This window comes from Equus asinus, chromosome 19 (assembly GCF_041296235.1).
Source record: "Equus asinus isolate D_3611 breed Donkey chromosome 19, EquAss-T2T_v2, whole genome shotgun sequence".
Classification (NCBI taxonomy): domain Eukaryota; kingdom Metazoa; phylum Chordata; class Mammalia; order Perissodactyla; family Equidae; genus Equus; species Equus asinus.
This window is the reverse complement of record NC_091808.1, coordinates 4,350,930-4,375,590: the sequence shown is the minus strand read 5'-3', so window position 1 is coordinate 4,375,590 and position 24,661 is coordinate 4,350,930. Positions and strand designations below refer to the sequence as shown.

Sequence of the window (24,661 nt, the reverse complement as noted above, 5' to 3'; positions counted from 1 at the left end):
TAGTTCAGGCCCTTACGCCATGGTGGTGTCTGCTGTTATCCTTGCGTCCGAGCTTTGTCCTCATCACCCCCTCATTCCAACTCCACCACAGCCAGGGACCCAACAGGGAGCTCTCTTCACATCCCTCCTCTGCTCACAAACAATCGTTGGCTCCCAATTTCTTGAAGAAGCAAGTAGGATTTCTTAGCATAGACTTGCACTGTTTGCCACACACCGGAGCCCATCTGCCTCCTGGTCCACCTGCCCATGGGTGCACTTTCCTTCCCATCGGACAACACGCATTTCTGGTGCAGACTTTGATTTCAGAGTGCTCGAGGCGACCACGGGCCTCTGTACCTTGGCCTGGGCCGCACTTTCTGTCCTGAACGCACCTCGCTCCCTTTCCCACCCACCTCTGCCTCTTGAAGTCCTGCCAGGCCAAGCACTACGCCTCCCCCTGGAGGTCACCCCCCCCCTCCTCTGGGCACGTGATTCGTCTTTGCACATCCCCGTTTCCACGCTCCTCCATGCCAGCGCCCTCTCTGCACCCCAGAGCTCCCAGCACACGTGCAGGTCGGTCCAGGGACAGAGCTGGTGCCCGAGGCCCTTTGAGGGGAATCCCTGGTCCAGAGCCATCAACTAGGTGGGCGGCTTTGTCAGAGAGACCTCCTGCTGAGGGGCAGTGGGGACTTGTGGAGTACCACATGCTGACCCCAGAGGGGAGTTTCCTGCAGGTCTCGTGGCTAAAGTCCACAAGGAGGCTCGTGTTTACAGCAAGAGAGCAAGGGTGGGCTCCTCCAGCTGCTCTCCGACTGGTTTTGTCCAGTCCGAGGCCAGTACTTCACCGCCAGACCCCTGAGCTCATGGGCATTTCAGGGTCCAAACAGCACGGCCGAGACCTCCAGCCTATCACCTGTCTCTCCTGCCCCATGACCAGCCTCAGGGGGGCCGAGGCAGTCTCTCCCCGGGTCTGCCAGAGGTCAGCCCCACGCGGGCAGGTCCTCACACACCCCTCCAGTGAAGCAGGGAAGCAGGGAAGGGCCACGTGTGTCCTCACTGCTCGGTGGTTGTGATCCCTGGTTTAGCAATTCCCTCAGCGGAGTTGGTCCTGGAGCAGGGACAGACAGCAAGGCCAGGCAGAACATACCCTGCCTAAAATGAAGCGAGAGACGACGGGAGGCTGGCCAGGCAGCTCTCAAAAAAAAAACCACAAAGCCCTGATTTGTGGCATTTGCCAATTTCCGTGGTGCAAATACTTTCTCTATGGCTGGTTTGAAGACACCCCTGTGATGTCACTGAATGCAGAGTTGGGAAGAAAGGAGATGTGCTCCAGCACACCCTCAGGAGCAGGCGCTATGTGTCACACCCCTGGAGCAGGTGCCCTGTGTCACAGCCCCGGGAGCAGGCGCCGTGTGTCAGGCAGGGCTGGCCTGAGATCCACAAAGTACAGAAAAGGCTGCTTCTGCCCTACCCCTTGCAGTTTGCTCACCTTGACCATGAACACAGTTGACTAGGATTTGAGGCCAGATGCCCCAAGTTCACATCCAAAGCCCTGAGGAGAGACCCTCCATTCTGACGGTCACAGTCCAAAGACCCCTCAGCCCGTTGTCACGTCCTGGAGCTAAAGGAAAGGAGCCGATCCACACCGACCGACAGTAGTGATGGATTTCCTGTTGCTTTGGATTTGCCCATCGGAGTGCCTCTGGGGCCGCAGTGAGGCAGGAGTTTAACGGCCGCTCCAAAGCAGAGGAGAGAGAGTCGGACTGACCTGTTCATTTGCACGACTGCTAAAACGTAAATGCTTTGTTAAAGACAGTCTAGGCTGTGAAAACTTCTCAGAAAGGGAGACGGCCCTTTGTGCTGCTTCTTACATTTCTCAGGAGGTGGAGACACTGGCTCGGGGTAAGATCGGGATTAATACGCACCCCCTTCCCTCTCACCATAGGCAAAGACGACGCCCCCTTGGACCGGAAGTCGGTGTACCGCGGATCCCTGACCCTGAGAAACCCCAACGGCAGGAGGGGCGCCACCCGGCACAGCTTCGCGGTGAGCTGCGTGTCCTTCCCGAGGGGGCTTCAGACCTCGTGACCGTGAGACGGACATAGCTAGTGAGGGTTCAGAGTCAAGAAACTGGGGAAAGTAAGAAAGTGAACTTGGCAAAGGTGTAAACAAAAGTCAAAAACATTTCTTCAGGGTACCAGAGTGTACCAATGACAGGTGTCTGCTCAGCCAGGGGTGGATCTCGGGGAGGGGACAGTCCATGACACAGTGAGGAGGCTCAGGGGACAGACAGCCTATGAGACACGAGGATGCTCGGGGGGGGACAGTCCAGGAGACAGTGAGGATGCTCGGGGGGGGGACAGTCCAGGAGACAGTGAGGATGCTCGGGGGGGGGACAGTCCAGGAGACAGTGAGGATGCTCGGGGGGGGACAGCCCATGAGATGGTGAGGACACTGATGGGAGGGACAGTCCATGAGACAGTGAGGATGCTCGGGGGAGGGACAGCCCGTGAGACGGTGAGGACCCTCAGAGGTGTGACAGTCCGTGAGACGGTGAGGATGCTCTCCCACCAGCCCACCCAGCACTATAACGGTGATCCAGCCAAACCACATCTGTGGATGCCAGGGTCAAGGCTGTCCCCCGTCCTCCACAGGAGAGGGGTCTCTGCAGAATGAGCTTCTTGGGCTCCTGCCAAACCCCAGGAAGCATCAGGCTGCCCCAGGCATGGTGGCGGCCTCGGTCCCCGCAGAAGTGCATCTGACACCACAGACCCTCGTGTTTCCAGCAGCACAGGCGCCTGTGGAAAGCAACAGATTTTCCCACGCAGTGCCACCTTGCAAAACACAGCGCGGTGGCAGCTCAAAAAGGCTGACCTCTAAGGACCACAAGTCATTCCCATGTTCTGGGGATGGGCATGATGACTTGGTGCTCCGTGGCCACGATCAAGGTCCCAACACCCCTGACCCCACAGCTCCCCACACCCACATCCCGCCAGCGCTTGGCCTCCTGGCCACCACCACCTTCGTACCAGTTACGAGAGTCTGAGCAGAGGATTGGCTGTACAGGAAGACTGAGCGTTCACTTTATTCTTTCCATAAACCCCATTTTTAAAAAGGACATCAAAGTATCTCACAATAGAGACGCACACAAACAGGGATAAGACCATTCATGGCTGCATGTGACAGAGAGGGAGCTGGGGCACGTGGATTCCACACAGCCATCATGAGGCCACCACAAACGAGGGGACCTATGTGTAAGGGGAAATGGTGGGGGACAGAGACGCCCCACACGGCCCTCCTTAGCCCGGAAAGAGGCCATCTGGACGGTGGCCAGAGTGTGGCCATCTCCAACAGCAGACCAATGATGACGATTAATAAGAAATTGCCAATGGGGACTTGAGGAAATAAATGCTGTCAGGTCATAATATTCCTCCTTGTGTTTCAGAGCTTTAAATTGTCCAATACTTTCCATCCAGACTCTGCTGACGGGGGCCAGTGTCACTGACCCAAATTCATAGCTGGGGAAACAGAGGCAGAGAGAGGTTGAGTAAACCCCCCCGGGGGGTTGACCAGTGCCTTCTGACCAACACGTCCACATGTGTGTGGGTGGCCTCCTGTGTATGTGTGTGTCGTTGTGAGCACCCGTCTGTGTTTGTACATGCCCATTTGTGTATCTGTGTGCATACCCGCCTATGCACACTTATGTGTGCATGTGTGTTTATGCTTCACAGAAACCTGTGATGACCCACCAGCCCTAAAGGGAGACGTTCGTCGAAACAGGACAGCGTGACAGAGCAGCCCCGGCCTTTCTTTCCCTGCGCCACGACCATGGCACCCCTCCACCTGCCCTGCGCTTTCCGCTGCAAACTGTCCAGTGGAGAAGCGAGGAGAATCCACATCCGTAACAGAGCCCTGTCTGCGAAATGACAGCGGTCCTCAGACCTTCACCTGCTCCCCACATTCACTGGCGACTTCCGAGGCCTCTCCTGCCAGCCTGCTCTGATCCGTGAGAAACATCCAAGCCGATAGGTCCTTCCTTTAGGAGGGTGTTGTTTAAACTTTTTGAAGGACACGCAGAAGAACTTTTTCAATGTGGACTTTTACCCCTTTCCCTGCTGGCTTTCTTCTGTTGCTTTCATGAATGGAACAGAAAAGGGATGACTCAGTATGGTACCTGCTGTCTCTATAATCTTGACTGTGTATATCGGAGCGTGGGTAGTTGTGTGTGTTTCTGTGCGGGTGTGATTGGAGAAGGAAATTGGGCATCCAGACAAGTGGCTGAACTCATGACCAGATGAAAAATGAAGGAGGGATAGACTCCCCAACCCCCGCCCCACACACACACCAGTTTGTGAGTTCACCTGTGGTTCACAGACCAGGAGAGACTACACTGTGGTCAAGGGCAGAGCACACACGTGGTGGCAAGTGAGCAGTGGATCAATGCCCAGATGCAGGTGCAGAGGACCTGATGGGAAAGGCAGTTGATGGAGCTCGAGATGGGCAGGTGGAAGACTGGGATCCACTTGGCAGTACCTCTCACTACGGTGGATCCAGTAGGACAGAGGGCCAGGACCAATTATTGCCAATAATTGCCAGCCACTTGCCATCAGTTCCGTAGATGAGCTCCAACTTCTCCTCCACCTGGGACAGTCTAGGATTCAGAGTTATTTCTGGGTGTCTGCGTGACTCATCCAGTTTCAAGGGCAGCCCCCCGGGACCCTCCAGAGCTGCCTTTGAACACAGGAGCAGTAATGGCATCTCCCCCTCACTGAGCATGGCTGTGTCCTTCACAGGGACTCCTTCATTTCATCCTCCAATTATGTTTCAGCCCATGCTGAGTATGGGGCCGCCTCCCCTGGAACTAGAAGCTCCTTTGCCAGTCCTCTGATACTTTCCAAAGGGACTTTGGGGTCAGCTTTAACTTTTCTCTCTCAAATCTCTTGGTGTTTGTGTTCACTTGAAATGGTGACCAAAAGAAGATGATGGAGAAATGATGCCCAAGGGCCTCTGATAATGACGCTTTCTTCTGACCTGACTGTCGGCAGAGCCCCATCCCACAGTTGTGTAGACCCTACACCCCCAGCTTTCCACTGGCGTTGAGCCCGAAACCTCACAGTCCCCACGAAGCTCAGGTCGTCAACGGGCTGGCGCATGGCCGCTCCAGGAGCAGATGCAGCGTCTCAGAAACCCGCCTCGGAGTTGATCCCAATGACAAGGCTTCAGGTTGAGCTGGGCTTTGTGGAGAAGACGGATCTGATACTCCTTCTGAGCACAGAAGCTGGTTAAAATACACAGCTCCTCATTCAGTGCTAAAAAACCATTAAACGATTCCTGGAAATGAAAGGGGATCAATTTCTTTTTTTATGCACCCCCTCTCCTTATTCACAAAGTATATTAAAGTCAACAGAGTTCCTAAGAGTTGAAGAGACAGTCCTGGCTGGCCCTGAGCCTGTCCCTGAATGTTAATATAATAGGACAACTTGTCCTGGGGTCCCAGAACCTCGGTGGCCATTTAGCTCCGCTACTCACTGGGGCACAGAGAACTTCCAACTTCTGAATGTACTGGCTCCTCTTGCAGAATGCACCTTCTCAGGGGTCTCTGAACTGTCTCTCAGTGCCAATTACAGTCAGAGCACACACTCATTCATTCATTCAGTCAGTCAGTCAGTCAGTCATTCACTCACCAGCACTATAGAGGGGCCCAGCAGTGTGCGAGGCTCAGTGATCTGTACTAACCTTGTGGGTACTTGACAGGACGCTGAAGATAGGAATTCTCCTTCCCAGCCTCCTGCGCTATTTCCTCTGCCTCTCCCAGCCCCCTTGATGTTGAACCTCCTGTCTGTCCCCATCGAGTCCTATGGCTTTAGGCACCCACGGGCTGGAAGTACAGCCCAGACACCCCGAGTCCCACACCACATACCAGCGCCTCCTCCTCCAGCCTCCCACAGTCACCCTGTCCAACTGGACTCTAACCCGCAAACGCTGTTACCCCACTAACGTCAGCCCCGTCCTTCCAGGGGTTCAGGCAAAAGCTTGGACTCATTTTTTACCCCTGTCTTTCACCCCTAGGTCCTATCAGGAGCCCTGGCCCCTCTGCACTCCATGTATGTGTGCAGAACGCCCCCTCCCCCATTTCCACGCCTCTACTCTCCCATTTCGTCAGCTGGTGTGTTCCTCATGTGAAATGCGTTTTTATGCCGAAGATGTCCTGTCCACTTGGTTATTTTCCATATGTCCAGATCTCGTTTCACGTGCTTCCTCCCTTCTCTCATCCCTTTCAGTATCTTCACGCTTATTTTGCAGCCGTATCTTATTGCATTGGTTCCGTGCCTTTGTTTCCTATGTCATATGTGATCCAGTGCATTGTTTTTCTCTTGACGTCATCCTTGTGACTTCTGAACTTGTGTCCCCTGGGATCAGTGGCTGCTCTGACTGTCCATGGATAGTCAGTAGGAGGGTCACCACAAACACCATGCCAAGCCCCTTCGCTTCCACCTTCAAGACCCTGGGGACCTCGAAAGGAGGCTGCCCCCCCCCCACCCCACGCCTGGGATCCTTTCTGTCTGAAGGATGACATCCAGATGTCCACAGCAGCTCAGCCACCTGTTTTCTCTAAAGCCCCTGCTGTAGCCTTCCCTGGCAGTCCAGCCAGCGTCAGCAAATCTGGCCACACCCATGTATTTCCTTGCTGTCTGTGGTTGAATTGAATACTTACTGTATTGGATATCATGGAGTCCAATATTTACTGAGTTGAATATTTGCTATCTGGTCCTTTATGGAAAAAGTTTGCTGACCCCTGGTCCCGGCCTTTGCCCCTGACTTGTGCAGCAGGGGCTGGCGAGGACTGTCTCCAGGCAGTGGTCAGCCAGAGTGACAGAAGAACTAAAAATGTTCCTTTGCTTTGTCTCCTCCAGGCCACCCGGCCAGCCTCTCCCACGGGCCAGCGTCACCACGGCCCCAAGCATTCCATCCCGGGCAGCCCTCCGCCTCCCCACAGGCCTCCTCGCACTTTGGGATCATTCGTGATTTTGTTCCATGATTTCTCTGGGTTTGGTTTGGTGAAAGGAGCCAGCACATCATGAACTCACCATCTAGACAAAAGCTGAACTCGTCATATCTTGGGACAGGGCATGCGCAGCTCTAAGCCCCCAATGGCCGCCCTGGCTGCGCTAATAAATTACTACAAAGTGGGCCACTTAAAACAACAGAAACTTGGTGTCTCACAGTGTCGGAGGCCAGAAGTCCAAAATCAAGGTGTCGGGCAGCAGGGCTGCACTCCCTCCAGAAGCCCCAGGAGGGAATCTGTCCTTCACCTCTTCCGGTTTCGGGTGTCCCCAGCCTTCCTTGGCTGCATCCCTCCCATCTCTGCCCCATCTTCACGGCCTTCTCTTCTCTGCGTCTTAGCCTCTTTGTCTGTCTCAAGTGTCCCTCTGCCTTTCTCTTATGAGGACACTCGTCATTGGACTTAGGACCCGTCTGGATTATCCAGGAGAATCTCCTCCTCTTCAGATCCTTAGCTTAGTTACATGTGCAAACACCGTTTTCCCAAATGAGGTCCCATTCACGGGTTCCAGGAGTTGGGACATGGATGTAGGATTTGGGGAGCCAACATTCAACTCACTATAATTAAATTAGGAAATCTGTTACATTTGTTAACAGAAATCGATCAGTGGAACCCCCCATCCAAGACTCTAAAAGAGAATATGGAGCAAGGATGACGGGCACCCCCTGCTCTCGGGTGCACGCCCTGCTCCTCCAGCCTCTGCAGAGAGCCCGGGATTCCCTCTGCAGCCTGGCCCCGGGCACACGCTTCCCTCCTGAGTGCCAGGGGAGCCTCCCTTCCTGGCCCATCCCAGGGGCACTGTCATGCCGCCTCTTGTCCTCCCGGCCCCCACCTTCATGGAGAGCTCTCTCGGGTTGCTTGTCTGACTTTGCCCAGTAGCAGGAGACTTGGTGCTCACTGCCCCACTCAAGGCCGGAGGACCCACTCTGTGCAGATGAACCTCCAGTGCTGCCAGTTGAGGGAGGGCAATGGGGGAGGCGCAGACTGGTGCCAGTGCAGTGAGGGGCCGTGACTGGACGCCCAGGGCCCAGCCTGCCCGGACACAGTGGAAAGGCTTCAGGAACAGCAGCTGTGCGTGTGGCCTCACTGAGCAGTCATTTGGGAGCCTGAGCATGAGGCAGCTGCACTGTGGGGTCCGCAGCAGCCAGAGCACCACCCCAGCAATGGACATGCAGCCATGAGACTGCCGGTTTTCAGCAGGGACATCCAGTGGCCGCAGCCACGGCCGTGCACTTCCCTCCCACCTGACCCTGGGAAGCAGGAGTGACTGTTTTAGACTGAGCGAGCCCCAGGGCTCTTGGTTTTTCTGGGATGTGGGAAGCCTCCCGAATGATCCAGACTGGTGGGCACAGAAGAGTTTCATTGGAAAAACTAGAGAAGTGACCATATTTGGACCCCAAGCCAGTAAAGGCATCCTTATCACTAATTCACACGACAGCCCTGCGAGGTAGGCGTCCTCAGCTTGTCTTACGCATGAAAAATGGAAATTTCAAAAAGTCACATGACTTGCCCATCCAAGTATGCATGAAGCCAGAATTCAAATTCAGAGCTGTAGGAATTCCAAAGACAGTATTTTTTTATGCCATATGAGGTATGTCCAGTAAACTGCCGATGCTACTCCCCGTGCCCTCTCCTGAGCGGACATTGCTACTTGACTGCAGCTTGCTTCTCACGAGCCTTGGCGTGGCCTCAGGAATTCTTCACGATGACCCTCAGGCTGTGTCTCAGGGCAGCTGGGTCCGTGTCTTTTCAGCTCCTGTTATAAGCTACAGTGGTTTAGGCAGGCGTGGACCAGACAACGGTTTTTGCCACGTTCGTGGATGCTATTGAACCAAGAAATGGAAAAACAACTAAGATAATATCAAAATTAGAATTTGAATGATGTATGTGCTCACACATGTAAACATTTATATGCAAAGGACCAAGAATGACTGGGAGGAAGGGAAAGGTTAGGTGGCGTGTTCCGGGCACCCCTTGGGCCCCTGCTCACGCCGACTGCTCTGGCCACCAGAGGGGCCTCTGCCCAGGGCCCATGTGGATGGGCATCCCCAAGCGCCTGCTGTGTTCCAGACACAGATAAGGCTCAAGCATCTGGTGGTGGCCTAGCTCTCTCCCTGTCTTCCAAGAGATGGCAGACGTGCTGACAAATAACAGCCACGCAATCCATGATTGGGATATGAGTGTCCCAGAAGAGGAGTAAGAGAGCATCTGGGTCTCGAGCACGAGTGACCGTCTCCGAGAGGCGCTGGCCCATGGACAGCCGAAGGCATGAGGAGGACCGTGTTCACCAGGCAGAGTGAGGGAGGCTCATTGTGGCTGTAGCAGTTATAATTTCAAAGCGCTGTCAAACCACCCACTCACCACTGGCTTTTCCACAGGTGATGCTGGGGGCTCACTCCAGACAGAGCCCCGAGGCTGCACTCCCCTGGGTTGGGGGTGGGGGGCGGGCCTCGTCCTTTGGAATCACACAGGCAACAGAGACAAGAGTCAAGTCTGCGTCCCCAGGGCTGACCCCGCAGGCGTTTCCTGCCCTTGCTGAGTAGGACACGCCCTGAGTTGCTCTCCAATCTCTCACCCAAAACTAAAGTTCGAATCCCAACTGGGATTGTCACTGGGAGACAGGTCCCCCTGCGTCTTCAGGAGACACAGGAGCCCACACTGACAGCTGTGTTTCTGGCTCCCCGTGGCATCAGAGGGAAGTTTTTCTTATCATTCCCAATATTATTTATAAATTCCATTATTTGAAGAATTCTTTTCCTTTTGTGTGTGTGTGAAGAAGACCGTCCTAGAGCTAACATCTGGGCCAATCTTTCTCTATTTTGTATGTGGGATGCTGGCACAGCATGGCTTGATGGGCAGTGCGTAGGTCCGCAAAGGGGATCTGAACCCATGTACTCCGGGGTCTCTGAAGCACAGCATGAGAACTTAACCACTAAGCAACCAGGCCTGCCCCCTGGAGTTCCTTTTTCCAGCAGATGGCCATTCCAGAGACATCTTTACTGGGCGCTGAATGCAGGCAGGTCAGGGACCAACGACTTTCGCACACACCAAGCTGAACACCTGTTCCAACCAAAGAGCAAGAGAAGTGATAAGGAAAAAAACGAAAAGGATTGGCAACAGATGTTACCTTAGGGCTAATCTCGGAAAAAAATAAATAAGTCAATGGTTTTATTATGCCTCCAGGTGGATATCAGAGACAGGAGTTAAAACATTTCTCCTAAGGTTTATTCTCCAACAGTCTTCATCAGGGAAAAGAGAGAAAGCTTTACGAGGAGCTGGATGCACAGATCCCTCAAAGATCCTTCATGGTTAGAATCGAGCTTTGAGTGGGCAGCACAGGTGGCTCTGCTTAGATATTCTAGCGTCCAACAGATTACGGTCCAGCACCCAGATCTCCGAGGACGCCCAGCTCCCCTCGGGTTGCTGGGGAGAGCACAGTTTCCCACCTTGTCTCTCCCAGGACTCATGAGGCCTCAAGCCCACCACAGGTTAGAGTGTCGCAGTTCCACCGCAATTTTATATCAAGCCATAATTCAGTGAGTTCCAGGGACTTTCGCTTCCCAGCAGCGCCGTGTGGAAGAACCGGTGTTACTGGAGGCCCAATAACCCATCCCCAGAGGTGGAATAGAATTTGCATGAGCTTGGCGTCTGATACCCAGCTCTCGGCATTCAGCAGGCTGGCTGGAACCAAGTGATCTTTAAGCACGATCCTCCAGTGGACGCTGCCAGACGCTATTGGGGGTGGAGGGGCGAGGGGGCATTATTTTCCTTCTCTTGGCAGCACTGAGGTCTCAGCTTCTACACTGGGTGGGTGGAGGGGATGAGTGATTCCACAATGCCTTGCCACCTCCCACCCCGACTGCTACATCCCCCCATCATTGAGCCCCCAAAGTGGCAAGGCACCAACACCACGCTGTGCTGAAGATACTTTGCTGAAAGGGGGGGATTCGCTATCCCTCCTACACACACACACACACACACGCACATGTGCACACACGCAAGTGAGCACACGCATGCTCCAACAGTGAGTCCCAGGAGGCTGCCTCCAGCTCCTGCAGTCCCATGGTTTCTGTTGCCCCAGGCAGCCGTGGTACTAGGCACACATCCCTGAGGACCACCCAGAGGACCCGCCTCCAACACAGGAGCACACCTCGTGACAGCAGATCTCCAACACTGTCACCACTGCTCGTAAGGACCACCTGGGAGCTTTCGACCAGCCCTGACCCTGAGCTACCCCCAGGAATCCTGATGGAATCCACCCACCCAAGGGGACCCCAGGCACTAGGAATGTTGCAAGCTCCCCAGCGACCCTCGCCTGCAGCCCGGTGAGAGCCCGGCACCCGGCCGCCATCCCCCATGCTCTTACACTCCCCCTTCATCAGCGCCCCCCTCCCACCAGGGAGCCCTCTGCCACGAAACTTCATCACCAGGAACCGGCAGCTGCAGGAGAAGGGAGAAGCGTGTGTGATCGATCCACTGAAGGGGGAGGTACTGCTCGAAGCTTCTAGAAGTCTGACGGAGGCACATGAAGCGGCGAGTTGCCCCTCTGCTCCCATCGGTGGGGAGCAACCCACAAAGTCTCTTCTCCCAGGACAGGTTCTGTAAGATTATGCTCAAAGGCACTTGAATATAACCCCTAATTATTCAGAATGACTCAGAGTCTTAGGTCCGGGTTAAATGGGAGAATATTGTGCAATTGGTTAAAATGGCACAAATAAACAAATTTTTTAACAGCTTGAGGCCACGACGGTTAAATGAGAAGAAAGAGATTCAAAGTGTGTAAATATGATGACTCTACCCAGAAAATACATGGGGAACCCACTAGAAGCAAATATGTCACATGTGAAAAATGATTGGCTTTTTTGGCATTACACATGCTTTTTTTCCTTCTTTTCTGTATGCACTAAACTCTGTCCAAATGTATTGTATAAATGGCGTTTATCATAAAACAAACTTGTTTATTGTTTATTTTATAGTAAAAGTACACGCATTTGTTTTATAATAATACACTTTTTTATCTTGAACATTAATTATGAAGACTGTCAAAGCCTAGAAAAAATATTTTTTAAGTTGTAGAAACGGGACAAAAGTGGAAAGTGGTTTGCATAAAGGATGCAACGATGGAAAGCCAGGTGGAGGATGGAGCAGGGTCTGAGAAGCATCACGAAGAGATGGAACGGTTGGGGTGACTTCCTTCCACTGGAAACCCGATTCACAGGAGGAGTGGGGAGCAGCTGCCTCAGGGGCCCCTTTCGGCACTGGCAGCTCCATGCTCCGTGGACCGGTGGCGCCTGACTTTGCAGTCCTCCCAAAGGCCAGCGTGAAGAAGGCAGGCTAATGTGTTTTAAAGCCACTTGGTCCAAATGAAATTATATAACCCAGCAAGGGAAAAATTACGCCACTGATGAGAGTTTTTTAAAAAAAGAAAAAAGACAACGATTGTCTCCTGCGAGGGAGGCGGGCGAGGTGAGGGATGAGGGGGCATCCGGGAGGCGGGCTGCTTGCTCCTCCATCTATAAAAGGAGGTGAGCTGGCTCCCTCCTGGGTCACCGCTGCGGCCACTGCACAGCGTGCTCGCCACCCTCGTGGGGAATCGCGGTGAGTAGCCCTCGAGGCAGGCGCTGCAGGGCGCGGGAGTCTGTTCCTCTGCCCTCCTTCTCTGTAAATCTTCTCTCTCTCTCGGCGTGGGGCGTGGGGCATGCGGCGGGCTTCTCCTAAGGTCGTGCCTGCTCTCCAGCAGCCAGGGCCAGCTCTGGGCAGGACAGGTGGGGGCAGCCACCCCAGGGTTTGTGCCCGGCCAGCCCAGGGCCCCGATGCTCAAGCACGTCCATGGCGAAGGCTACTCTGCAACTCCACTGGGAATGCAGACCAGGGATCCCACCGGGCAGACAGCAAAAACCTCCAACTCGTGGGGCAGCAGGTCCTTGGGGATCAGGAGCCAGGCGCCACTAACGTTCTCCTAAGACGAACTCCGCCCAGTGAGGGGTCTCTGCCCGTTTGGATGCATCTCTTCATTACTCTGCTTTCGTGGTGGCACCTCCATTTCCTCCAAGTCGGGGTCCCCCACCTCACCCCTGTGTGACACCCCAACAGGTCCCCAGAAAGGAGAGGGGTAGGCATTTTAAACTCCTCAGATGGAGAGCACTTTCCCTGGGGCTCAGAGACAGGCTGGAAAGTCAAGGTAGGCAGAGTGGTCCTACCTGAAACCCTGAAACCCAGAGAGGGCTCCTGAAGTGCCACAGGTCAGGGCACCTGCGGGGGCAGCCAGCCCCATGAGGTGGGGGCGCCTGCGGGAGGAGTTGCCGGCTCTGCCAGATGGATGCTGTTTGGGCACATTAGCACCTCACTCTGGCCAGGTGAAAGGTGGATGTCCTGGGTGCCTCTGTTGCCCACAGCCCCCTCTCCCCACACCATCTGTAGTGGGGTTGTCCTGCTGTGTGAGAGCAGGTCCCACATGTTCCAGGTTTATCTTGAAGACCCGGCAGATCAGATCTGGGGGTCATAGGGAGAGCAAGTGCTCTTGGTAAGGATGGAGAATGCTGACCCGTCTACAATGCCTGGCTGTCAGCTGATGTCCTCCAGTGCGGGCAGGGGGGCAGGATGAAACTGGAAATCAGGAGGCCCTGGGCAGAGTGAGGGAAAGAACCCTGCACCAGGGTCCCAGCCCATGGGGGTTTCGGCACCCCCAGCCCCCCGGCAAGTCACCCCCTTCGCCTCTGCAGCAACCCTGGGTTCCTCAGGGCCAGCTCCCCTCAAACCTGCTCATCTCTGCCCTCCCTGTCTGGGTGTGCAGCACACACAGCAGTATAGAGGCCTCCCACACCTCCTGGTTCCCTAACATAGACAGCCAGGCAGCCCGAGGCCGTTCCAAGACAGCTCACCTCTCTACATCCATAGCTCATACGCCTCCCAGGTCCCTTCTGACGTCTGAGCCCATCAGAGGCTGAGCTGCACACGGTCGCCTCATTTAATTCTCGCCGCATGGAGGAGAGCACGGGGTCCCAGGGAGGCCGGGGGATCCTGCAAAAACCTAGCTATTGACTTCCTTGCTCATTTCCACCCGAACACAGAGCACAGGAATGCACACTGGAGTGTGGCTGCATGCACACACACACATGCACACAAACACACAATGCACATGCACAAGCACGTAACCACACGCACACACACTGACGTGCACAAGTGCACCCACACATCTCGTACGCTCACACACTGTCACACACGCACATACACTCCCACACAGTGTTCGCATTCTCCGAGGCTCCCAGCTTTGTGAGTACACACCCTCACGTGGGCTTCACGTTGCTCCTGCCCCTCTGCCCCAGGCCGCGCCCTCCGTGCGGAACCCCACCTCCAGCGGGGCATCCGCAAGGAGCCAGGGGGATGAAGGCAACGCGAGCCTGGCTCCTGTGCCTGCTGCTGCTGGGCCTGGCCCTGCAGGGGGCTGCGAGCCGAGCCCACCAGCACTCCATGGAGATCCGCAGTGAGTGTCCGGACGCCGGACATCAGCCTCCCTCTCCCTCCTCCGCCCCTCCAGCCCCAGGTGCCATGGGTGGAACGTGGCCTCCTCCAAACCTGGGCCACCGTCTCGCTAAGTGCCCCAGCTCTGGGTGGTTGGCCTCCTGTTCACCAGGCCTCTCCCCTGAGTGGCCCTGTCACCTGCTCCCCAGTGCCCCTGCCCAGCACACAGGTGAAGGGTTCACTTCTCTCCACCAGGGCGGCCTGGCAGAACGAACTGGCTTTCCCCACGGGAACCAGGGTGGGGAGGGTGGGGCGAGTTGGTCCTGGAGTGAGTTCGAATTCCTGTTTCCCAAAGCCAGCCCATCACCCACAGATGGCCCCATCAAACTCTCTGGATGTCCCCTGCTTTGCAGGTGGGTCCCAGCACGGCCTGGGTGATAGGGAAGCCGTGAGCTGAGCGTGTGTGCTGGACCCTGCAGCCTGCGGGAGCACACAGCGCACACGCCAGGGAGGGCATATCTATGCACTGTTCTTGCTCTTTCCTTTCCAGCCCCTGACATCGATCCTGCCTGGTACATGGGCCGCAGAATCCGACCAGTGGGCCGCTTCGGCAGGAGGGGAGCAGCCCTGGGGCTGCAGCCGAGCCTCAGGCACCGGCAGGTCTGCCTCCTCTTGGAAGGAGGCGCTGAGTCCTCCCAGGATGAGTGACAGCCCAGCTCATGGAAGAAAACTCCAGCATCCTTCCCCGCTCCATCCACCCTCTCCTCCACGGGCTACTTTCCCTTCCATCCTAATAAAAGCAGCTGGTCTTGTTTAGATGCGTCTGTGTGGTGACAAAGCAGGAGGTGCTTTGCCCTCGTGGGATGTTAGCTTAGAAGGACACTCAGAGCCCAGCAGCCCACGGGATCCATGACTTGCCGTGACTTACGTAGCACTGAGTAAGGGAACTGGGACCGTCCCTGGTCACCTGCAGCCTGTAGCGCCCTCCACCCAAGCTGCCTTGAATGGTCACCCAGGTTGCACACTGAACGAGGCCAGGGATGCTGCGCATCACCCTGTGTCCTGCAGGAAGCCCCCAGAGAAGGGCAGCACCGCCCCTCAGTCTGACCAGCCCCTCTCTCAGCCCCAGTCCTTTTCCCTCCCTTGTTGGTTCTAGGAGAGAAAAAGAACAGTGGGTTGTTTGTCTCCCATCCACAGCAAGAAGACCTGAATCTGGATGGCTTCCACCCCACATCGCGTCCCTCTCGCCCCTGATTCTAATTGCATGGGAATGTCTCTGTGTCCTGCCTCAGGTGTAACTGCTGTGGTGTCAGGGGACACACCACCACTAACGGGGCGACTGAGCCCAGCCCTTACTTCTCTGAGCCTCAGTTTCCTCATCTGAACACCCTGGGACATAAAGTTTCTGAGCTCGGGTGGGCGTGGCACCTGCTCACCGGCCAGCGTGGGGTGTAAACCCGCTTCCCCAAGGCCCTCTCTCAGTCCAGCACGGGGTGGCACAGGTTTAACCAGTGATATCCAGATTCGAAGCTCAGGCCTCTGCCTGCACCCTGCTTGCAGGGTCTCAGAAGCCCACTGTGAGCGCAGGACTCCTCCTGTCTATCCACACTCAGGAGGCCTGGTGGCCAGGACCCAGAGCAGGCCCAAAGGACCCCAGACCCCGGCTGTCCCTGCTCCAGTTCAAGGAAGGAGCGTCTGCAGCTCACCGGCCAGTGAGGGTAGGCAGAGCCCACCCAGACCACCCAGATGAGGTGCACACAGGGCTCCCCCACCTCCCCAGCCACGAGGAGGTCAGGGGAGGGTAGAGGGCCAGTCTCCTCCCAGGAGAGAGCCCCTGCCACTGTCAGCACCTCCCCGGGGTGGAATGAGCCTGTGGGAACAGGAGAGGGGCCAGGCCTGCTCCAAGGGCAGGCAGGTGCCGGGCCAGGCCTGGAAGAGCCCACAGGCCAGGAAAGGAGTTTGGCAGTTTTTCAAAAAGGTAAACTTCAAGCAACTGTATGGTCCACCCACTCCTGGGTGTGTAGCCCACAGCACCGAGAACGGGAGTTCAGACAAAGACTTGCACAGGAATGTTCATAGCCTCACAATTCACAATAGCCAAAAAGCTGGAAACAACCCAAATACTCACCAACAAAATCAGGACAGTCTCCTACATACCCACAAAATCATCATCATGCCTAAAAACTGTAATAATTCCATCACATCATCTAGTTTTTAGTCCATATTCAAAAATCCTCAATACAGCAAGAAAGTCTCAGTTGTGCCTTTTTTTTTTTAAACCAGGCGCCAATCTAAATTCACAGCTGCAGTTAATTCTTTCTCTTTGGTCCCTGATTTTGTTATTTTGTGGCAACACTGACTTTTATGAAAGCCCAGACATGTTGTCTTTTTTTTTTTAAAGATTGGCCCTGAGCTAACATCTGTTGCCAATCTTCTTCTTTTTTTTCTTCTTCTCCCAAGAGCCCCCCAGTACTTAGTTGTATATTCTAGTTGAAATTCCTTCTAGTTGTGCTATGTGGGATGCCACCCCAGCATGGCTTGATGAGCGGTGCTGGGTCCATAACCAGGATCCAAACTGGTGAAATCCCTGGGCCCACGAAGTGGAGCCCGCAAGCCGCGAACTTAACCACTCAGCCACATTATCTTTTAGAATGATCCACACATGCGATTTGTCCATTGTTGCCCCATGGTGCGATCACCTGTTCTTCTGTCCTCGTATTTCCTGTAACCTGAGGGATAGATCTGGGGCCTTCACTGGATTCGGTTGCTCACTGTGTGCACAAACGCTGTGTCCCTCCTAGGACATCATATCTGGTAGTGGGTCCCCTGGTCTCTCTCTGACAGACACCGCATCTGACCACGTGGTTGAGGAGGATCTCTCCATTGTGAGGGGTTTTCACCATGCCATCTGCAGATGCCCCAGCCCCGAGGCAAAAGCCTGATTCCGAAAGAGCTCTCAACCAGTGGTCTAAGCCCCCACTGAACAGCCTTGCTGGGAGCGATGGTTACTGAGCAGATTGTTACAGGAGCGAATGTTACATTGTTGCATTGTCACACAACGCTGATTCTCTAATTCTGCCTTTATTAGCCGGATTCTTCCAAAGGAGATATTTCTCTCCTTTCTTTTTCTTTCCTCTTTTATTTTCTTTTTGTCTAACATCTTACAAATAATTTTGGATACTCAAATTGTTTTAAATTTGGCCAGTGGAAGCCCCAAGAAGGGAACAAATTTTAAAAGAAGAATGGGTCTTGAGTCAGCCCCTCTGGGCAAAGGGGTCTCTTCCAGGGGAGCCGGAGGGAACACGTTCAACTGAAGCAGAAGAATGGGAAAGCTCTCAGTCACAGGCAGGTCAGCAGGGTTACCCTGAGATGCTGCTTATCAATGGCTCCGTGCCTCCTGCCTCCACTATGTGCACACACACAAGCACACACACACACACACACACCAGCTCAGGAGAGGACTCAGGTCCACATTGAGGCTGAGAAGGGCCAGAGCAGCTTCCCAGGCAGCGGGCAGGACTGTGGGCTCCCAGACTGGCCTCCCCCAGGACCCGGGGCCAGCGCAGTCCAGGAACCCTTTATCCTGAAGAGTATCTGCCACGTGCCTGCCAGCCCATCGCTCATCTCTCTGCGTGCTCCACGCCCCCTGCCCCCACCCCCCCATCACATGTTCCCGGAAGGGGCTGAGATAAGGGGGGTGAAGCTCTGTCACAGAGATAGCCTTCCACAAACATCTGTCGGTTATGGTGGGGGCCTGTTTCTACAAAAGCCTGCCATTTTAGATCTCTGGGGGGAAAAAAATTGTATCCTCTTGTTTGGGTGAGCACCTGGCATGGACAAGACACTGTACCATGCACGGGGCATCCCACAGAAGGACAGACAGAACCTCTGCCCTCGGCGGTTCTCCGCCTGGCCTGAATATTAGGTTCACCTAGGGGGGGCTCAAAACTCCCAGGGCCCGAGCCGGACTGCAGACAGATTTAATCAGACCCTCTGTGGGCGCGGAGATGGTGCTTGCAGAAGCTCCCAGGTGATTCCAATGCAGGGTTGAGCCCCACCTGCTTTGTGGGAGAGGAGAAGAGGGGAAGGGGCCATCACATCCCGGGCAATAGGGAACCCTGGCTGCGGGACCACATCGCACCCCGTCCAGTCTGGGGGGCCGTGAAAGGATGCCTTGGAATGCATCCGAGGATATGGTTTAATAATAAATTCTAGCACAGTGATACCAGTTTGACAAGACAGGAGGGAAATAGGCAAAGAGATACAGACATCCTGCGAACATCATCGTTATTTCCCACTTCCTATTGCATCCACCCACTCATCAGAAATACCTCTGAAAGCCTTGCCTTTTGCAGAACTAACATTTGCAGGACCTGGGAGCGCTGGGTTTGCCTTACACGAGGCTGGAGCGCCATCTAGTGGCCAGAGCAGCCTGGGCCTCCTGCCGCCTCCAAGGTGGGTCCATCTCTCCTGGTTGGTGCAGAGGGGTCCGCAGCCCTGAGGATGCAGCCTGGCACACCAGGGACTCACACCTCACATACTTCATCTACGAGGGAATAATCATATGGAAAACCGTCCAACTTCACTGCATTCAGAAAGTGCAACACACGCGGCCACAAGCTGCCAGGTTTCACCTACGAAATTGTCTAAGAAAAAGTGTGAGCGACATCAAGGGAGCAGGCTGTCTCGGCAGCTATTTTTATTTATCCTTTAGCTTTTCTCGAAGATCATCACAGGGAAGAGGCTTGTGAAATCTGCTTTTGTCTAGAAAGATCACAGGAGAAGTTTCTTTCAAGAGAAGCATCAGGAAAGTCTGGATCCGTGGGACACATGGGCTGTTTCCATCTTCCCGGAACAGAAGCTGGATCTGCCAGGGACCCAACTCCCCCCAGCGAGGATAACGCCTGCCAAGGTGTGGTTAGAGCATGGCAGCCCCAGGACTGACACGAGGGAGGGAGCCACGGCCAGACCCTGGAAGGGGAGGCCTCCTCGAGGGGAGCTGTGACCTTGGGTGGGGACAGGCCATGCTGAGGTGACCTCACTGAGATGGATCCTGGCCAATGCCTCGTGTCCATGCCCTGGTCCATACCCTGCCAGGGCTCCTCGTCGGCTGAGCTGCACCCAAGTTCCAGGCCCAGGGGCCGGGATGATGTTCCCATGTAGGTTGAACAAAAGCAGAGAGCAAGCCTGGAGGATAAGACGGAAGGAGCCCCTCGGAATGCTGGAGCACCCTTTTGGTCTGTCAGGAAGTTCAGAGTCAAGGGAAAAGGATGCTATGCATTTGTCCTTCTGTCTATCCTTATAGTCAATGTCTTGGAGCCGCCCTTTTCAGATGGATAAAAGTGTCCTATTATTTAAAATTTCAGATCTGCTTATCAGAGTCCCAGAAGCAAGGATGAAAATCAACACTAACCCCCCAAAAATAGCCTTTGAAATACCTTCACCTTGCCACTAGGGCTCACCTTCCAGAGTGACCATCTGGGCCTCTGTAAAGGCCACAGCAATGAGGTGAATACATGACGTGTCACCAGCAAAGAGATGGCCCATGCCCAGTGTAGTCACAGCCTGCCACATAGGCCTACATCCTGACTTACTCACCATGAGTCCCCCTAGAATATGCGCCATAACAAACCCCACCTTGCCAACTCACCAAAGACCAGATTACAGAAAGCGGTTTAACTTTTGGAGAAAAACGCATAAAGAGTACCACTTATACCTCAGGTCAAAAGTCTGAATCCTCACGCTCACTGGGCACAAGCATCGGGTCATCAAATTTACAGCCAGAAGAGGGCCCCTGGCTGCTCGTTGGCAGATGCTGTCATTCCTGGGGGCCACTCACTGAGATCCAGAGGAGATGGACCCAGCCCCCCATGGCTGCTCCATTTCTTCCAGACATGGAAGACATGCTGCCTCCATCTGGGCCTGCTCCCTCCTCTCCCACCTCCCAGGAGCAGGTGGGCCCAGCCACCAGGCAGCCCCTGCCCAACAGCAGGTGTAAGGTGACTGTCCAGCCACCACAGTGATCCACGACAGTGATCCAAGTATCTTTCTGCTCCTTGTCTCCCTTCTAACCCATTTCATTCCTCTGTATCTGATGGCCAGGCAGCTGAGGGGACAGCAATCCAGGCAGTGGCAGGCCCACGTGGCCCGAGTATCCAGGAATCAATCGGTATGTGGGTGTCTGGGGAGACGGGGCTGACATCCTCTGGGAGCCGTGTGGCATGGGATCCTCTCCTGAATGACTCCTGTCAGCTTTGGGAAGTGGCTGCTCTCCGGGATACCCGCTTCAGGTCACCTCTAGGACTCAGGAACAAGGCAGCATCAAGGGTGAATGAAAATTAGTGCCACCATCAACATGGAGCAGGCAGCGGCTCACCCTGAGGACCAGCCGGGGCTGGACCTGGGGGCGTCCTGCCCACAGCCCCTCCTGCAGTGGCTGCTCCTAGCGCGCACAGCACTTGGCCTGTCCCGCGGGCCTCTCGTTCAGAGCCAGCCGAGCATCTCTCCGCTGGGTCTGGCCCTCCTTCCTCTCTTCTCTCTGCAGCAGCTCTCGGGCTGTGATCACAGAAGGAGGGTCGTTTGCGGAGGGAAGTCCCCCCCCTGCCCAGCACACACCAGGCAGTCCCAGGGACCCGATTGCCAAAAATTTACCCAGAGCCGTGAAACACAGGCCCTTGACTCCCCTGTCGCCCTTCCAGCCCCTAGAGACGTTCTGTTGGGTCCCAGGACCCGGAAAAGAAGACCCGATGGAGCAGGTCCAGTGGTGGGCCCCCACCCCGGCTCCCCTGGGGGCCTGTCACTCACCGACTGCGCTGAAGACCTCGGTCACCTGGTGGTTCAGCCTGGCCGATGTTTCCATGAACAGCAGCCTCTTGCTCTCTGCAAACTCCTTCCCCTCCTGAAGGAAACAGTCACGAAATCCCACGTGATTTGCAAAGTTTCCTAAGAACACTGCGGCACCTTCGTTTTTTTCTTTCTCTTCAAGTGTCCAGTAGCCACTCGTGCCTCACGTTCCCATTTGAGCTTTGGGGGTGCTGTTTTGTTTCCAGCTTTGTGGAGACCTAATTGACCAGTTGCTTGCTGACAGTCAGACTCGAGAAACAGCCGCAGCCTGTGGAGAACCCAGGTCCTCAAGGTCTGCTTCTTGGCCTCCAGGACCAGGGAGGAGGGGGTGGACAGGGAGCGCTGGCTGGAAGGGGCTCTTCCGGAGCCCAGCTCCGCCTCAAGGGGCCTCCTCTCCCAGAGGAGTCTGAGAAGGCCAGTGTCCTTGGCTCCCTCCCCCACGAGTCTCAGGCAACTGTGGGCTCTGCCACTCGAGCAGAGAAACCAAGCCAGAGCCGAGAAAACCTGGAGGGAAGGGGCGGAGAGGCCCCTAGGGGCATCCACCGGGACCCTCCCTGGGGTCTCCTCCCTTCCCACACGGGTGAGGCCTTCGTGGAGTGACGGCTGTCACAGAGCAAGGGTGAATGTGAAAACACCAGGGCTGCCATGTGAGGCGAAGGGGAGAAGGAGCCACAGAAAAGCCAAGGTGGCGCCCACGACTCAGGGGTGAATGAGGACCTGGGGGCCTCCCCTGCAGGCAGCTCCCCTGAGCCTCCCAGACTCCCCAAGAAGGAGGAGCGATGCTCCCATCCTGCATGACACCTGGCCATGCCCACGGCCTCAACAAAAGGTGTCCCCTCCCCCCTCGCCCACCCACCAAGTCCCGCTCCTCCCGTTGAGCTTCCACACTCCCCTCTCCCCTACTTCCCATCCCCCACTGCTCCTCCCATCCCCACACCCAGCGACCTTCGGCAGCCCTCGCCCACGGCTCCGTGCTCACCTAGTCTGCAAACCCCCGCCTCCTCCCACTGGCCGCCATTTCCAATGATGGCTCCACCGTGGGCTCCCCAGCACACCTCAAGGACCCAGACTGATGCTGCCTCCCTGGGTTCCCTCTGCCCTCCCCCCAAGTTCCTCTGAAATCTTCATCCCACTTCTCTGTCTTCTGCATCCCCCCCAAGGAAGTGGGTCCCTCTTTCCCCTGGGGGAGGGGCCCTCCACCTGGGCCCTGCGTCTGCTCTTCCTCTTGCATCAGCCCCTGGTGTGTCCCTGGGACGTCCCCACCCGACACTTTTCGGCAGCTGCTTATATGGCCCTCGTCTTAAAGGTGGCAGGAAGGGAAGATGCTATTGAAGACAGACCAACTGACAACTGGGGATGCAGCATCCACCCACAGGGAGGGTGTGACCTAACTCAGAGGAGCAAAGGGAAAACCCGCATGGAGGTCCCTCCTGGTTCCTGAGCGGGAAGGGAGACCTGCTGAAGAACTGGACACTTCCAGGGAAGGACAAACTGCCAAAGAGCGCTGAGAGCTGCAGACCTGGCACGAGTGGCACCTCAGGGGCAGGGCTGCAAGGTGGCAGCTTTGGGTGGGAGACGGAGAGCTGAGCTGCTCTGCAGGAGGGAGACACAGGGAGGTGGGTGGGCAGGGTGGGAGGGTGGGGGAAGGGCAGGCCAGGGAGGACGTTGGCAGCAAAAAAGGGGAGAGAACCCAGAGTCTGGGGAGGCTGGGGCCCCAGGGAGAAGGTCAAGTGGAGGAAAGGGCCAACACAGAGTGGTCTCATTTTCTATTTTGTTTGCTGGGCTGGGCTACAATGTCACCCCAGGGCACCCCTCCAGGTAGAGAAACACTGTTTGGTCTATACAATTTTGCTGCTGAGTTGCTGGTGGAATCAAGTAGCTGGTGGCCTATTGGGTTGGCCTAAGAAGGAGAGATGACGACAGCCACAGAGGCAAAGTTGAGTGAGACGGGGAATTAGGCGATGCTGGATATGGAGTAAAGGGGGCTGGGAGACCCAAGGAACTGCAAGTCCCCAGGGGAGCCCCTGGGCTTCCCGTCCTCTGTGAGATGTGGACATTACTATTTGTATTTTGAAAGACAAAGGGACCTGGTACAGCTCAGAGACCTGGAGACTTCAAGTAGCATATATCTGAGTCACGTGAATGAAACCCAAATATGCCCTTTGCCCCACTAGCTTGGGGATTCCAGGTGGGGTCACTTTAAAAGTTTGTCCTCAGGTCCCATGGGCCTCTACTCCCTAAACTGCAGGTCCTCAGTCCTCCCCCTACCAGTTTGTCTCCTTGAGGTCCCCCAGGACGGGGCTCATGGTCACCTCCCTTCTGTGGAATGAGCATATCCAGCGCTCAGATCTGGGCTTGTAGATTCATTCCCCAATAACGGGAATCAGGGCTCCTTGAGAAAATGACTGATTCCAGGGTGGGGGCAGAGCAAAGTACAAGATGAGCCTGGACCAGCTTGGTGAGCCAGCGAGGAAGGAAGAGCTCAAAGAATGACGGGGGCGGGTAGAAAGGACATAAAAGGTCATCGGAGCTGGCTTGAGGGATCTCTCTTGATGGCCAGTGAGTGTTCGTTTCCTGATTTGATCCTTGTCCTGTGCTTACATAAGAGGGTAACACTTGGGAAAGCGGGGAGAAGGGCATATGGGAACTTTTTGTACTGTTTTTGCAATATTTCCTGTAATTCTGAAATTATTTTAAAAAGAAGCGCCAAAAATTAATTTGAGAAATGCCTGGCTGCAGGTCAGCCTCACCTCTTCCCCAGCCAAGACCCCCTGTGCGATTCTCCCCGGGGCTGGGATGCTGGTGGCGGCAGCACGTTGTCCCCCTGACCACCCAGGCCCTGGCCGTGCTGAGTGGGAGCGCAGGATGAAGAGGCCAGGGTGGTGGCCTGGGGCCCACGGGGTCTACAGCTCAGACCCCAGGGTGGCCTTCCATGTGGTCCAAGCCACAGGGTGTCACTTCTGCAGGCAGGCAGGCTCGGCCCAGGGCGGGGTGCCGGGACAGCAGAGGCAGGGGGTGCCGCTGCCCGAGGCCCCTCGTGCCCCCTGAGCTGGGCAGCCTGCCGCCCAGTGGTCCCCCTGCCCAGGCCCCGGTCTCCCTGCTCACCCCGACCTTGCCTCCAGTGCTCGTTCTAGATCACCCATCACTCCCACCCCCAGCTCCCCAAACCCTCCAGGGACCGCTGTTGCCTCCAGAGCCCCCCTTTCCGTAACCCCACATGCCAGGATCTCTGCCTCTGAGCCCAAAGCCTCTCAGACGGCCTTCTCCCCCTCCTCCAGGGGCCCGCCCTGCAGCCCACCTGCCTGTCCCTCTCCT

At 55.6% G+C, this 24,661-nt stretch overlaps 3 protein-coding genes across 4 annotated transcripts in view; 2 read left to right on the top strand and 1 right to left on the bottom strand.

The window, feature by feature from the left end:
* The window catches only part of MLPH (melanophilin), a 52,614-nt gene extending 47,292 nt beyond the window's left edge, over positions 1-5,322 (top strand). For both annotated transcript variants that reach the window (XM_014842784.3, XM_014842786.3), the window contains 2 exons: positions 1,925-2,025; positions 3,711-5,322. In XM_014842784.3, the coding sequence (XP_014698270.1) occupies positions 1,925-2,025; positions 3,711-3,737 (128 nt within the window). In that variant the 3' untranslated portion in view covers positions 3,738-5,322. The remainder of the gene's footprint in view (positions 1-1,924; positions 2,026-3,710) is intronic.
* A 9,103-nt stretch (positions 5,323-14,425) lies between these two features.
* On the top strand, positions 14,426-17,661 carry PRLH (prolactin releasing hormone). Its single transcript, XM_044751542.2, has 2 exons — positions 14,426-14,525; positions 15,054-17,661. Exons 1-2 carry the CDS (start codon positions 14,426-14,428, stop codon positions 15,209-15,211), a joined length of 258 nt encoding a protein of 85 aa, XP_044607477.1. The 3' UTR covers positions 15,212-17,661.
* A 1,510-nt stretch (positions 17,662-19,171) lies between these two features.
* Positions 19,172-24,661, bottom strand: part of RAB17 (RAB17, member RAS oncogene family) — a 30,901-nt gene continuing 25,411 nt past the window's right edge. The window contains exons 5-6 of the mRNA XM_014842789.3: positions 21,308-21,401; positions 19,172-21,058 (exon numbers count right to left, since the gene is read on the bottom strand). Of these exons, the coding sequence (XP_014698275.2) occupies positions 20,946-21,058; positions 21,308-21,401 (207 nt within the window). The 3' untranslated portion in view covers positions 19,172-20,945. The remainder of the gene's footprint in view (positions 21,059-21,307; positions 21,402-24,661) is intronic.

Coding starts and splice junctions, on each gene's coding strand:
- PRLH (XM_044751542.2), top strand. CDS start 14,426: ATGAAGGCAACGCGAGCCTGGCTCCTGTGCCTGCTGCTGCTGGGCCTG. Junction 14,526..15,053: donor GCACTCCATGGAGATCCGCA/GTGAGTGTCCGG, acceptor TTTCCTTTCCAG/CCCCTGACATCGATCCTGCC.